General features: G+C 47.9%; 1 protein-coding gene across 12 annotated transcripts in view; it reads left to right on the forward strand.

The window, feature by feature from the left end:
* The window catches only part of LOC115117107 (type II inositol 3,4-bisphosphate 4-phosphatase-like), a 547,861-nt gene that overhangs the window by 419,038 nt on the left and 112,327 nt on the right, over window positions 1-16,496 (forward strand). For all 12 annotated transcript variants that reach the window (XM_065024930.1, XM_065024928.1, XM_065024919.1 and 9 more), the window contains 2 exons: window positions 7,158-7,262; window positions 14,635-14,743. In XM_065024930.1, the coding sequence (XP_064881002.1) occupies window positions 7,158-7,262; window positions 14,635-14,743 (214 nt within the window). The remainder of the gene's footprint in view (window positions 1-7,157; window positions 7,263-14,634; window positions 14,744-16,496) is intronic.

A 16,496-nucleotide genomic window follows, 5' to 3' on the forward strand; every position in this document is an offset into this window, starting at 1 on the left:
ATTCCACATCAAGTAACTCATGCAAGCAGTCAAATCTGATTTAAAAAACTGATAAAACTACACCTTATGGAACAATACGGACTGTGAAGAGTGCTAGCACAGTGCTAGCACATGGACTCTTCACAAACATACTGTATGTATGGTGGTATTATAAATATAATGTAGATATGTAGTGGTGTAATAATTGTACTGTTTTATTTTATTGCATTTGTTTGCCTTAATTTGATTGGAAACCAGGAAGAGCAGCTGCTGCCTTGGCAGGACCTAATGGGGATCGATAATAAACCCCAGGAACAGTAGCTGCTGCCTTGGCAGGACCTAATGGGGATCGATAATAAACCCCCAGGAACAGTAGCAGCTGCCTTGGCAGGACCTAATGGGGATCGATAATAAACCCCAGGAACAGTAGCAGCTGCCTTGGCAGGACCTAATGGGGATCGATAATAAACCCCCAGGAACAGTAGCAGCTGCCTTGGCAGGACCTAATGGGGATCGATAATAAACCCCCAGGAACAGTAGCTGCTGCCTTGGCAGGACCTAATGGGGATCGATAATAAACCCCCAGGAACAGTAGCAGCTGCCTTGGCAGGACCTAATGGGGATCGATAATAAACCCCCAGGAACAGTAGCAGCTGCCTTGGCAGGACCTAATGGGGATCGATAATAAACCCCAGGAACAGTAGCAGCTGCCTTGGCAGGACCTAATGGGGATCGATAATAAACCCCAGGAACAGTAGCAGCTGCCTTGGCAGGACCTAATGGGGATCGATAATAAACCCCCAGGAACAGTAGCTGCTGCCTTGGCAGGACCTAATGGGGATCGATAATAAACCCCCAGGAACAGTAGCTGCTGCCTTGGCAGGACCTAATGGGGATTGATAATAAACCCCAGGAACAGTAGCTGCTGCCTTGGCAGGACCTAATGTGGATCGATAATAAACCCCACGGAGAGTAGCTGTTGCCTTGGCAAGACCTAATGTGGATTGATAATAAACCCCAGGGAGAGTAGCTGTTGCCTTGGCAGGACCTAATGGGGATCGATAATAAACCCCACGGAGAGTAGCTGTTGCCTTGGCAGGACCTAATGGGGATCGATAATAAACCCCAGGGAGAGTAGCTGTTGCCTTGGCAGGACCTAATTTGGATCGATAATAAACCCCCAGGGAGAGTAGTTGTTGCCTTGGCAGGACCTAATGGGGATCGATAATACATCCCAGGAAGAGCAGCTGCTGCCTTGGCAGGACCTAATGGGGATCGATAATACACCCCAGGGAGAGTAGCTGCTGCCTTGAACGAGAAACAAGACCTGAGTAAGAAAAACTCTGGGCCTAATAGCCTATAATGTGGCCAGGTAACGTAGCCAGGAAAACCAACCTCCCAGCCCTATATGAAACAGAATGACATATTTTACATTATCATACAGACAGTCAATGTCACATATCGAGTTGAACTCATCTGACTAATGTTTGAATAATTGATACATGTCGATTAGATCCGGAATTTAATCCTGGGTAAAAAAAAATGACACTGGGTGAGGACTGAGGCCTTGGGGACCGATGGCCGCCTCGAGTCACCTTTGTTTCTTCTTTACCACTTCCCTTCTTCCTGGAGAGCAGAAAACACACTCTCACATGTTTCTGACTTCTGCTGGGTTAGTTTCCATAGCAACAAAGTTGGGGGATAATGAAGAATTACGTGATAATCATTTTGTTGACAAGGGGAAGCTGATTGAGTGCTACTCCGTGCGTGTGTGGGAAGGGGGCTTCATCTGATATTGATAGGGTTTACACGCTTATCCTGCTGATTCATACTGACAAGATGCAGAACAAAACTTAGACACTTAACTGTTTGGCTGAATCACCACACACACACACACACACACACACACACACACACACAACAATGACAGATATTATTTGGCACTATCAAATTATCTTTTTCTGTCCTCAACCAAATTCAATAGACTTCCACAACACGATGCTTGATGGGTCACAGCACGAGCCATAACAGCTCTTTCTCTCTTTCTCTCACTCTATCCCTCTATCGACCCTATATCCCAGCTTTCTTGTGTCCCAGCGGACCAGAATCCTGATGGAGTGATAGATTTTTCCTCCCACACCTCTCATTCCGTAATCTCATTCCGTAATGAGATATTTGTCAAGGTGTTTTTTCCCTGGACCCTCTGAGCGACGATGGTCGCTCCATCCTGCACACACACACACACACACACACACACCATCTAGTAAGTAGAGGGCAAAGCGGTGTGGGTTGAGATGCTTCATGACAGCTCTCCCTGCATGGCCAGATGCTGCATTGTGTGATGATCAAGTTAGCTGCTAGCCGTTGGACACGTGCAGCAGAGGAGGGGGCCCTCGCAGCCTATAATCCTGCACCGCATTAAGTCGGCGCAGTGACAGACAACGCTAAACGAGCAGGGCAGAGAAGGCAGCAAGCAGGTTAAGTATTGATACCTAATGTGATTAAAGGAAAGGTGGGGAGTGGGAGGATAGAGAGATGTAAGAACGATGGAGAGAGAAAGAGGTGTGTATGTGGTGGCTAGTTGCAATGTTACAAGTGGAGAGGGCGAGAAAGTGGGGGAGAGGGAAAGTGAGATTGAAGAGGAGGGAGGATGGACGCACTACGTTGTGTACCAGTCGCCTGTGGGGGGTTTGAGGAGGATGGACGCACTGCGTTGTGTACCAGAAGTCTGTGGGGGTTTGAGGAGGATGGATACACTGCGTTGTGTACCAGAAGTCTGTGGGGGTTTGAGGAGGATGGACACACTGCTTTGTGTACCAGTAGTCTGTGGGGGTTTGAGGAGGATGTACGCACTGCGGTGTGTACCAGTAGTCTGTGGGGGTTTGGGGAGGGTATACGCACTGCGTTGTGTGCCAGTGGTCTGTAGGGGTTTGAGGAGGATGGACGCACTGCATTGTGTGCCTGTAGTCGTCGGGGGAGGTTGAGTGAATAAATCCACAGTTTCAAAAAGAAAACGGGTGTTTTCCTTTTATTCATACTTATTAAGCTGGAATGACCCCAGCATACTTCAGATGCTCTAATAACTCCATTCATTCATCATCTCTCCCACTCCTATTGTTTTCATTTTATTCATACTTATTAAGCTGGAATGACCCCAGCATACTTCAGATTCTCTAATAACTCCATTCATTCATTCATCATCTCTCCCACTCCTATTGTTTTCCTTTTATTCATACTTATTAAGCTGGAATGACCCCAGCATACTTCAGATGCTCTAATAACTCCATTCATTCATTCATTCATCATCTCTCCCACTCCTATTGTTTTCCTTTTATTCATACTTATTAAGCTGGAATGACCCCAGCATACTTCAGATGCTCTAATAACTCCATTCATTCATTCATTCATCATCTCTCCCACTCCTATTGTTTTCCTTTTATTCATACTTATTAAGCTGGAATGACCCCAGCATACTTCAGATGCTCTAATAACTCCATTCATTCATTCATCATCTCTCCCACTCCTATTGTTTTCCGGCCGGCGAATTAGAAGCTTGGTTAATCCCCAGTGAATGTTTGTTGGCCTTCCTCGGTCAGCGACAGTAAAGACCCGTCTGTCACTCGCTCTTCAATCATGGTGAGCAAAGTCCCCTTTCTAGACTAAATAGTCTTGTTATATTGTTACAGAGGGGCCAGAGGGATGAAGTAGTGTGTGAGCCACTGTAGTCCTGTATATTGTAGACAGTCTACAGACACCACCAGTGTGTTTCCAGTTCCTCCACGGTGGGAGCTCTAAGTTGCCTGCTATTTGAATGAAAGGAAATCCTCGGATACACTATGAGAGAATTCCCTGAGCCACCCCAAAAAATGTATCCCTGTCTGCACCGCACAAGAGGAGTGGAGGGAGGATAGGAAAAATGTTAAATGCACAAATCCATCCCAGCATCAATCTGAACCCCGGCCTCCCGTCCCGGCGGTGGTTATTTGAGAGTCTTGTTTGCTGTGCCAAGTGTGTCCTGAGGCGGCCTGAGGAGCCTGTGAACGCTGAGGCTTTCGCTGCGTTCCTCTGCTTACCTCAGCACCAGCCCCCCCACAGCTAAGCTTCTTTAAAGTCTATGCTGCTAGCTAGCTACTGGGCCTGGTTGGATGCTGCAACTGCTCCTACTGCTACATATTGGCTTTTTTCATTTAGAAGGATGTGTGATACTGCATTGGAAAAGGTTTTTGAACTCCCCAGACGGTTGAAATGGCCCTAATCAAAGACGATATTGACTATGTTCATGGATGGATTGGTACAGGAAGGAGAAGGTACTTTCTGCCACCGTCTGTAATCGTTAGTGGATTGAACAACTGTTTCTGAAGTTAGTGATCCAAAGGCATCCCATAATGTGTCTTCAGGCTGAGAGAGAGAGACCCTGCATCCCACTGCTGGCTTGCCTCTGAAGCTAAGCAGGGTTGGTCCTGGATGGGAGACCAGATGCTGCTTTAAGTGGTGTTGGAGTGCCAGTAAGAGGCACTCTTTCCTTTGGTCCCCCCCCCAAAATATCCCAATGCCCCAGGGCAGTGATTGGGGACATTGCCTTGTGTAAGGTGCTGTCTTTTGGATGGGATGTTAAACGGGTGTCCTGACTCTCTGTGATCGCTAAAGATCCCATGGTGTCCTGGCTACATTCCCAATCTGTCCCTCATACCATCATTGGCCACATAATCATCCCCAGCTTCCAATTGGCTCATTCATCCCTCCTCCTCTCCCCTGTAGCTATTCTCCAGGTCGTTGCTGTAAACGAGAATGTGTTCACAGTCAACTTACCTGGTAAGATCAGGGTTAAATCAGAATGAGAGAGTCCCTCCACTCCAACACCCTCCACTCTGGCCAGCCAGCTGTGTGTGGGTCAGTATCCTGGCTCCCTCCTGTCACACAGACTGACCACCTGGGCAAACAGATGGGAATTTGATACGGCTAATTCATCTAACCCGCACCGGTCGCTAGCTCGATTAGCCCCAGTGCACACAGTTGACAGAGTGACTGGTGGCAGCCCACTGAGCTGAAGTGATGGCAAGGCCATTGGCAGACTTTAGCATTAGCCGTAAGAGATCCTTCAATCTAGCACAGCTGGGAGAGATCATAGGGCTTGTTTAGCTAAATGCTACAGATGAATATGTGATGTCAGAAACAAGAATATCAAGATGGCTGCCAAACTAGGAGCTTTTGAAGGGTGGTGATACAGATATTAAACGAATAGCCGGATATAATTAGGGTATTTGGCAGTCACACATGGCAAAGGAATGAAACAGACTTGAACCCTAGCTAGCATCCCGTGTACAGTCAATAATCTGGAGCCTGTGTGGACATCTATAAGTAAGCAGCAGGAGACCAAATGTGCTAGCATCAGGCTAGCATGTTGTAAGTGTAGCCCACTGGAAGACAGCAGTTAAATGTTTCATGGGTGGTAGTGGGGACACGTGTGGTGTCCTAGACAGCACACTGACTCCTGCACGTGCGAACGCTCACTGGGTCCTCCTAACGCTGGGTGGGATGGGGAAATGGGATGTCAAATATATATCCACAGGGAAAAGCACAAGCAGGATATCTAAATAAATGAAATTACTGAGCATATAACTTTGGTATCCTGCGTTTGCTTTTCCCTGTGGATATATATTTGGAATTAGCACCGCAAACATCTACTTGGAACAGTTTATTATAGTCTTGGCTGATAGGACTTTTGTCTAAAATGGGATTCCAACATTATGTTGATAAATGGGATGTATAGACCTCTCTGCTCAAATGGAACACACAGAACAGGGGTAAATGCACCCAGTCCTCATGCAGACACATCAACTTGTTTTTCCCCCATGTTTGAATGTCTGATTGATTGTTTGAGTTGCGTGGAATTTCTCAAAGCTGGAAACACAGAGTTCTGATCGAATCGAGAAAAACCCAATTAAACATTTTTGATGTGGAAGTCATTTGGAAGAGAACTTCAAATGTTTGTTTGAGGAGAATACGATTTTCCCTCGTGTGTGTGTGTGTGTGTGTGTGTGTGTGTGTACCTGTTTTTTCCCTACCTTTATCTTGACTCACACAAATACCCTCTCCTTCAGCAAACACCGCAGAATGTCAGATAGCCTGCGTTGTTTGACTGTTCTTAAAAGCTTAGCCCTATTTCAAAGAAAGTTTTCCAGCTCTATTTACATATTTAAGATTTACGCTACCGGCGTGGAGCGTCAGATAGTGTTTTTCATCTTCAGCATAAGCCTGTGCTTTATCTTTTGTGGGTACAATTTTAATTGGAAGTTTGGTACAAAGCAAGTAGTGCAAAAGAGGATCAAATCCTATGCTTAGAGGATTACACTGTATATTAGTGGATGCATTGGAAGGCCTGATCTGAAATTGAGCTGGTTTTGAAATACGGAGAAGTCTCTGGTATCTGTGATATATATTTCTAAGTATCTTGCATTGGAAGGTAAATCCAGGCTTTAAAGTGATTATACAGTAGCTATGCATAACCTGTCCATTAGAAGATATAGGTGTTTGTAATAGCTGTATTTTTAAAAGGTATATATTTCTGTCTGTGCTGACATGTGAGGGTCATAACTGGAGCTACGAGCTCAGCCAGATAAGAAGCACAGGCTAGTAATGATCTGGGGTGTAATCATTCGTCCAAACAGTTGCAAACCGTTACATTTTGCAACAAAACAAGGGTTTCTATTGGACATTCAGGTAGGTCCTTCCCCGTTTCGTTCCGTTTGCATCCGTTTAAAGAACGTTTTTCAACAGAATCGGCATAATGAATACACTCCTGAGTCCAGACAAAACAGTTTTGTACTCAAGGGTCTGACTCCTTAAAGATTGGTGGCATGCAGCCGATAGGCTCCTGTGTTTGGTCTATGAGTTTGATAACATGATCTTGTAATCTATGACATTGAAGATGCTGAATTTGGTGCTTTCTGCGTATTCTTAGTTACGTGATGCAGTGGCGCTTTAAAGTTGAGCTAATTGTGTGGATTTGAGAGAGACCACTAAGCGTTGCAAGACCAGATGGGAGGGAGTGTAGGGTGTCACTGGGCTCTACTATGAGGCATTCTACCTGATGTGGAAAGCCTCTTTCAGTTATAAACATCTTAATGGCTTGCAATGTGTCCAATACTGACACATCTTTTCTCCGCTATCTTTTCCAGGTCCGTCGTTCAAGCCGAGCTGCAGCAAGGCCCAGAGGTATCTAGAGTTCATCCCTATCAACCTGCACACCCAGAGGATGAGGGTGACGTGTCCCAGACAAACAGGTGTGTGTCCAAATGGACCTATAAAGCATACGGCTTGTATTCATTAGGCACCAAAAACGGATTAAAACAGGGAAGGACTAGCTGGACTTGTCCAATAAGAAATGTACATTTTAGTTTTCAGGGTTATAGTGTGCCCTAATGAATATAACCCTGACTATTACAACTGCTGGGAATGAGCACTGTGGTCTTGAACGTCACCTACAGCCGCTACAGTTCAAGAGTTCACGTCCTTTGCTCTACTTCTTCTCTTGTCAGGAGAGCGCACAAGGCGCGGATCAGAGGCATCTGGGGTGCTGACAGGTGCACATTAACTCTGACAGACAGACCGACCGACAGACAATGGTCTCACGAAGCCCTACGCGTTTGGCCCTGAGAGGGAATACACAGAATAGCCTGGCTTAGAGCTTCCATCTCCCTCTACAACCAACCCCAATACTCACCTCTCTGTAGTTCAGCCCTAGACTTGTCAAAATGCATTATGGCCGCTGACACGCTTCTACACGCTAGCTATGGGATGCACTCAGTAACTGCAAACACACTAGCTCTTGGGGAATGTTCCGCAGTTTCGAGTTCTCTCACCATTTGATTGATTGTAAAGTTGAAGGCTAGACAAGCCTTGACACAGATCTCGACTACTCTGCACATCAGGGACAATAAGGAGAATAAAGGGAATGGAGCTGTTAGCGAAAACCATGACCACTGACTGACTGGTCAAAAAGAAGGGTTAGTCAGAAGTCTACCACCCCTGAGAAAGAGGGAGAATTTGTTGAAAGAGATCTTTCCTGGTTCAGTTCAGCTTGGTTTCTGCTGCCAAGTTTCGGAAGACATAATAGCTCTTGAAACACATGTTGGTGCTTTGTTTGTTGATAAAATGGCTTCCACATAGTCTAGTCTGGTCACTCCCTTGGGCAGTTGTTTCCTTTGGGGTGAAAAAACGATTCACTTTGCCTTACGTTCCAAGAAGGCATGTGTAAAAACACGCGTCCATCCATGTAAATGACATCAGCATCCTTTCTGTTAGTCACCTAGTTTTCTGTGCTTGTCAGGAATTATAGTAGTATTTCCTCTAGTTTGGTTTTTCTTTCCTCCCAAACAAACCAAACCATGCATAGCTTTTGCATCTGGATTTGCGTTCCACTGTTGATCATGTGAGAGAAGGTGACGATACTAGCGACTAGCGACTGGCTAGCGTGGGAGCACAGTATGACGACTCAGTCACCATTTATGGCATTGTTTGAACGACAGACCATCTAGGGGCGATCACATCTGTGGCCATCTCGAGGGAGAGACATTCCCACAGATGTCCTAGGGTCACTGAAGCCAGGAGATCTCGAGGGAGAGACATTCCCACAGATGTCCTAGGGTCACTGAAGCCAGGAGATCTCGAGGGAGAGACATTCCCACAGATGTCCTAGGGTCACTGAAGCCAGGAGATCTCGAGGAAGAGACATTCCCACAGATGTCCTAGGGTCACTGAAGCCAGGAGATCTCAGGAGAGACATTCCCACAGATGTCCTAGGGTCACTGAAGCCAGGAGATCTCGAGGGAAGACATTCCCACAGATGTCCTAGGGTCACTGAAGCCAGGAGATCTCGAGGAGAGACATTCCCACAGATGTCCTAGGGTCACTGAAGCCAGGAGAGAGGAAGAGACATTCCCACAGATGTCCTAGGGTCACTGAAGCCAGGAGATCTCGAGGAGAGACATTCCCACAGATGTCCTAGGGTCACTGAAGCCAGGAGATCTCGAGGGAGAGACATTCCCACAGATGTCCTAGGGTCACTGAAGCCAGGAGATCTCGAGGGAGAGACATTCCCACAGATGTCCTAGGGTCACTGAAGCCAGGAGATCTCGAGGGAGAGACATTCCCACAGATGTCCTAGGGTCACTGAAGCCAGGAGATCTCGAGGGAGAGACATTCCCACAGATGTCCTAGGGTCACTGGCCAGGAGATCTCGAGGGAGAGACATTCCCACAGATGTCCTAGGGTCACTGAAGCCAGGAGATCTCGAGGAGAGACATTCCCACAGATGTCCTAGGGTCACTGAAGCCAGGAGATCTCGAGGGAGAGACATTCCACAGATGTCCTAGGGTCACTGAAGCCAGGAGATCTCGAGGGAGAGACATTCCCACAGATGTCCTAGGGTCACTGAAGCCAGGAGATCTCGAGGGAGAGACATTCCCACAGATGTCCTAGGGTCACTGAGCCAGGAGATCTCGAGGGAGAGACATTCCCACAGATGTCCTAGGGTCAGATGTTCCCACAGATGTCCTAGGGTCACTGAAGCCAGGAGATCTCGAGGGAGAGACATTCCCACAGATGTCCTAGGGTCACTGAAGCCAGGAGATCTCGAGGGAGAGACATTCCACAGATGTCCTAGGTCACTGAAGCCAGGAGATCTCGAGATGATGTCCTAGGGTCACTGAAGCCAGGAGATCTCGAGGAGAGACATTCCCAGATGTCCTAGGTCCAGGAGATCTCAGATTCCCACAGATGTCCTAGGGTCAGAAGCCAGGAGATCTCGAGGAGAGACATTCCCACAGATGTCCTAGGGTCACTGAAGCCAGGAGATCTCGAGGAGAGACATTCCCACAGATGTCCTAGGGTCACTGAAGCCAGGAGATCTCGAGGGAGAGACATTCCCACAGATGTCCTAGGGTCACTGAAGCCAGGAGATCTCGAGGAAGAGACATTCCCACAGATGTCCTAGGGTCACTGAAGCCAGGAGATCTCGAGGAGAGACATTCCCACAGATGTCCTAGGGTCACTGAAGAGGAGATCTCGAGGAAGACATTCCCACAGATGTCCTAGGGTCACTGAAGCCAGGAGATCTCGAGGAAGAGACATTCCCACAGATGTCCTAGGGTCACTGAAGCCAGGAGATCTCGAGGGAGAGACATTCCCACAGATGTCCTAGGGTCACTGAGGAGATCTCAGGAGATCTGTCCTAGGGTCACTGGGAGATCTCGAGGGAGAGACATTCCCACAGATGTCCTAGGGTCACTGAAGCCAGGAGATCTCGAGGGAGAGACATTCCCACAGATGTCCTAGGGTCACTGAGAGGAGATCTCGAGGAAGAGACATTCCCACAGATGTCCTAGGGTCACTGAAGCCAGGAGATCTCGAGGAGAGACATTCCCACAGATGTCCTAGGTCACTGAAGCCAGGAGATCTCGAGGAAGAGACATTCCCACAGATGTCCTAGGGTCACTGAAGCCAGGAGATCTCGAGGAAGAGACATTCCCACAGATGTCCTAGGTCACTGAAGCCAGGAGATCTCGAGGAGAGACATTCCCACAGATGTCCTAGGGTCACTGAAGCCAGGAGATCTCGAGGGAGAGACATTCCCACAGATGTCCTAGGGTCACTGAAGCCAGGAGATCTCGAGGGAGAGACATTCCCACAGATGTCCTAGGGTCACTGAAGCCAGGAGATCTCGAGGAGAGACATTCCCACAGATGTCCTAGGGTCACTGAAGCCAGGAGATCTCGAGGAGAGACATTCCCACAGATGTCCTAGGGTCACTGAAGCCAGGAGATCTCGAGGAAGAGACATTCCCACAGATGTCCTAGGGTCACTGAAGCCAGGAGATCTCGAGGAAGAGATGTCAGGGTCACTGAAGCCAGGAGATCTCGAGGAAGAGACATTCCCACAGATGTCCTAGGGTCACTGAAGCCAGGAGATCTCGAGGGATGTCCTATCACTCCAGGAGATCTCGAGATGTCCTATTCTCCATTCCCACAGATGTCCTAGGGTCACTGAAGCCAGGAGATCTCGAGGAGAGACATTCACAGATGTCCTAGGGTCACTGAAGCCAGGAGATCTCGAGGAAGAGACATTCCCACAGATGTCCTAGGGTCACTGAAGCCAGGAGATCTCGAGGAAGAGACATTCCCACAGATGTCCTAGGGTCACTGAAGCCAGGAGATCTCGAGGAGAACATTCCCACAGATGTCCTAGGGTCACTGATCTCGAGGGAGAGACATTCCCACAGATGTCCTAGGGTCACTCCCAGGAGATCTCGAGGGAGAGACATTCCCACAGATGTCCTAGGGTCACTGAAGCCAGGAGATCTCGAGGGAGAGACATTCCCACAGATGTCCTAGGGTCACTGAAGCCAGGAGATCTCGAGGAAGAGACATTCCCACAGATGTCCTAGGGTCACTGAAGCCAGGAGATCTCGAGGGAGAGACATTCCCACAGATGTCCTAGGGTCACTGAAGCCAGGAGATCTCGAGGAGATCTCGAGACATTCCCACAGATGTCCTAGGGTCACTGAAGCCAGGAGATCTCGAGGGAGAGACATTCCCTCGACAGATGTCCTAGGGTCACTGAAGCCAGGAGATCTCGAGGGAGAGACATTCCCACAGATGTCCTAGGGTCACTGAAGCCAGGAGATCTCGAGGGAGAGACATTCCCACAGATGTCCTAGGGTCACTGAAGCCAGGAGATCTCGAGGAAGAGACATTCCCACAGATGTCCTAGGGTCACTGAAGCCAGGATATCTCGAGGAAGAGACATTCCCACAGATGTCCTAGGGTCACTGAAGCCAGGAGATCTCGAGGGAGAGACATTCCCACAGATGTCCTAGGGTCACTGAAGCCAGGAGATCTCGAGGGAGAGACATTCCCACAGATGTCCTAGGGTCACTGAAGCCAGGAGATCTCGAGGGAGAGACATTCCCACAGATGTCCTAGGGTCACTGAAGCCAGGAGATCTCGAGGAGAGACATTCCCACAGATGTCCTAGGGTCACTGAAGCCAGGAGATCTCGAGGAGAGACATTCCCACAGATGTCCTAGGGTCACTGAAGCCAGGAGATCTCGAGGAGAGACATTCCCACAGATGTCCTAGGGTCACTGAAGCCAGGAGATCTCGAGGGAGAGACATTCCCACAGATGTCCTAGGGTCACTGAAGCCAGGAGATCTCGAGGGAGAGACATTCCCACAGATGTCCTAGGGTCACTGAAGATCTCGAGGGAGAGACATTCCCACAGATGTCCTAGGGTCACTGAAGCCAGGAGATCTCGAGGAAGAGACATTCCCACAGATGTCCTAGACTGAGACATTCCCACAGATGTCCTAGGGTCACTGAAGCCAGGAGATCTCGAGGGAGAGACATTCCCACAGATGTCCTAGGGTCACATCTCGAGGAAGAGACATTCCCACAGATGTCCTAGGTCACTGAAGCCAGGAGATCTCGAGGAGAGACATTCCCACAGATGAGACATTCCCATGTCCTGGGTCACTAAGGGAGATCTCCCACAGATGTCCTAGGGTCACTGAAGCCAGGAGATCTCGAGGAAGAGACATTCCACAGATGTCCTAGGGTCACTGAAGCCAGGAGATCTCGAGGAAGAGACATTCCCACAGATGTCCTAGGGTCACTGAAGCCAGGAGATCTCGAGGAAGAGACATTCCCACAGATGTCCTAGGGTCACTGAAGCCAGGAGATCTCGAGGAAGAGACATTCCCACAGATGTCCTAGGGTCACTGAAGCCAGGAGATCTCGAGGGAGAGACATTCCCACAGATGTCCTAGGGTCACTGAAGCCAGGAGATCTCGAGGAAGAGACATTCCCACAGATGTCCTAGGGTCACTGAAGCCAGGAGATCTCGAGGAAGAGACATTCCCACAGATGTCCTAACTGAAGCCAGGAGATCTCGAGGAAGAGACATTCCCACAGATGTCCTAGGGTCACTGAAGCCAGGAGAGGTGTAAAGAAGGACTTGAATCGACCAAATTCATGTTTGGATTGTTTCAAGAGTTCAGGAAGAGCTACGAAGGTTGACATGTTTCAGTCGTCAGCGTATGGATTTATTGCTACAGGGAAACTGTCGTTCTGTTCGCCGGACGACGGATAGTTCAAAGAAGAGCAACACAGGTCTTATCATACGTTGTTGAGGTGTGGTGATTAGACCTGAGAATGTGTGGGTTTTCATGTCTTTGTTGTACTGTTTGGGGCCATCAAAGTGATGTTAATTAGACAATAGGAGATCCAGGGAAATGGCGCTCTTGGAAGAATAAAAGTTGAGCTTTAACTTAGATCAGGTTAACCTGATATACGTTGGTACTGTAGTGGTGAATATTCTATGCTGTTAAGACTTATTGTTAAAAGGATATTTTGTATCCTTTTAATCGTGAAGATTTCTGGTGTGTGTCATTTGCAAATTGTATTCTTATTGCGTAACTGTAATAAATGTGATTACTTTTAAATGGATACGAACCGCAGTCCTCACATTTTTGGAGTAATATTCCTTGGATTATTATTTGGTGAAATGTCCAATGGTAAATGTTATTCACAATAGTCATAGCATAAATGCTTGGTCTCTGACTGTGCGTCTCTGAGCTAAGGTTAACTCAATAATAACTACTTAATGCTAAGATATTGATTGCAAGATATTAGCTCCTTATTCCTCAGCCTCTCAATAATTGCAGAGTAAGGAAACAGTGTCCATTTGGGCTATGTAAAAGGGACATTTTATCGCCCTTAACCCATTCCCATGTCCTGTTTAAGTATGAATTATTCAAATGTATCTCACCGGCCCGCAATCATTTCTCCTCCCAGGGAGAGCGAGACACCCCCCCCCCACCCTATGGTTCTCCAGTCGATTTATGGGGGCAGACGGGGGGGGCGGAGGGGGGACACACTAGGAAATCAGCTAGAGCAAATTGGCCCGTGTGAGTGATGTTGCCGGCTCACCATTGCATTTCATTGTGTCGCTGTACGTTGTGAGGCAGTAGCCAATTAAGGGGAGCTGGGAAGTTTGAGAACCCAGGGGCCGAGCAGGGAGAGGTGGGGGACAAGGGGGCCATGTCGGCGACCATGGGATCATTAAGACGGAAGCGTGGGGCGAGTGCCAACCACTACCCTTCGCATTCAGAGCAGCGCTGTCTGTAATTGCTGTCGACGGGACTTCAAACAGGACTTTCTGTGGCGGCTGGCTGCTCTGCCGTCCCAGAGGCCGTTCGTTAGCTGACCTCCACCACACTAAACCACCACACGGGAGGATTCACACACACACACACACACACACACACACACACACACACACACACACACACACACACACACACACACACACACACACACTCATCATCACCACCTCTCCTCAGTCCACACTACTGTCAGACCTCATTACACATTCCAAACAAAACCTTGTATGACTATTGTCCTGCATCACAATTTTCCACCTTCCTCCTGAGGAAAAAAAAGTTGATATCAGTCTCATGTTTGTCTTTTTCTCAAACCCTCCCCTCCTTCTTGACCCTCCCTTCTTCATGTTCCCATCCCTTCCTCTTTACTTGGTGTATTGTACTGTACAACACAGTTCCCACTAACCCCAGGCGGGACACCTTCTTGCCTCCCCAGATGCATTCTATGACGTGATCACGGTGGGGGCTCCAGCGGCCCACTTCCAGGGCTTTAAGGGCGGAGGGCTGCAGCGACTACTGAGCAGACATGAGGCAGAGAAGAAGAGGTGAGACAGCCTCATTATACAACACATACCATGCAGCAGAGACAGGGCTGCCTTGGAAAATAGATTCATACCCAAATGCAACCCTCCTGGTTAAATAAAGCATTAAAGTGGCTTTGTCCAAAAAGGCACCATATTCTATGTATAGTACAGTGCACTACTTTTGGCCTGGGTATAGGGTGCCATTTTGGATTAGCCCACATTAAGGTGGAGAGGTATAGGATACTAACAGAGAAGGATGGATGTAAGTCTGTCTCTGACTGGATTTCATGTGAGGCTTGTTCTGCTAACGACAGGTGAATGTAGCTGGGCCAGCATTGGTAGTGACAGATTCATTTGGTCCTGACATAAGGATTTGATTTTTGCAAGTAGGGCTAGGCTACGCAGTACTGTTAGTGACAGCTGAGCTGGGAGGTTTGACTCAATTGGGATCTGCTCTGTTTGCCACTGACGGCTATATTTGACTGGAGGGGCGTAGGCCCTAATGCCGATGAGACTGTTGACTGACTCAGGCTTTTTGTATTTACTCACCGGCTTCTCTCTCTGTGCGGTGGCCATTTTGGATCTTCCAGGTCCCTTCGCAATAACCCTGAGTCGTCCCTATTGACACGCCGAGAGACTGTGATTGAATTGTGTCTGTTTGATTCAATTACCTAACGCCCATCTCGGGCTGTGGTTGTGTGCATGATGTAGAGTCTCTCTCTCTGACGGAGAAGACATGTCTAATTGGTATGTTCACATCGAGCGGGGCCGTCACAGGCCTGACAAACACCCCGATGGGGGTAATATAGTGATGTAGGTGAACTGAGAACAGTGACAGTACAGTAACAGTCCCAACCACCATCCCCCATAGCTATTCATAAAACGTCTCATAGTAAGAAGTGCTGATCTAGGATCAGGCCCTCCCTCGTCCATTTCATCGAATTCGATATTAGGTAAAATGCTAAACTGATCCTAGATCAGCACTCCCACTCTGAGACGTTTTAAGAATACAGCTTGGCCCTGGGGTCGTTAATCAAGATGGCCGCCTTAATGTCCTCCGATCTGAGATCAGCGTTTTGTATCTTGTCGACGTTTGCCCTTCCCATGCTGTAAGATGGAGGGGGGTTGTCATGGGTTCAGCGTGTGGCCACTTGAGTGATGCCTGAGGAAATGAGAGGTGATTTTCCCCAAAGCTTGCCGAGTCATTACGGACCATGTCAGAGCCAATTAGTTACACTGGGTTTAGAACTCAACAAAGAAGAGGGTAAGAGGAGATGGAGAGAAAGAAAGACAGAGAAAGAAAGAATGAAACCAAGAGAAAAGAAGTTTGAAGAAAAATAAGTTAGAACTGCACAAGCGAATTTGCCCAGTAGTCAACGCTTATCTGCTAGCATACACTGCGATAAGAGCATATTTTGGAACGAAGGGAGTCCACTGAAGTAAAATCAATTGCTTTGAAAGAGAGATTAGACTGGGCAAGGAAGGAGTACCCAGGGATATTTTTTTGTCTCATATTTGACTTAGCTAACTGTAGCTTATATTTTTCAATTTTCCGCCTGGCTAATCGAGGAACAGCCAACTGCCAAGCCCCATCTCATGTCTGACCCGGAATCCAGTCATTTGTCAGTCATTTCCCTAAAATGGGATTTCATGCTCCTCTCCATGGTTATCTTGGATTTGCTTCTTATGTGCCTCGTTGGCATTTTAATGGAGTTGCATGTTTTCTTTCAATGGGGGAAAATCAATTCCCGTGACTTAATTTGCATGTTATGCC

The sequence above is a fragment of the Oncorhynchus nerka genome, linkage group LG11 (genome assembly GCF_034236695.1).
Source record: "Oncorhynchus nerka isolate Pitt River linkage group LG11, Oner_Uvic_2.0, whole genome shotgun sequence".
Taxonomy (NCBI): Eukaryota; Metazoa; Chordata; class Actinopteri; order Salmoniformes; family Salmonidae; genus Oncorhynchus; species Oncorhynchus nerka.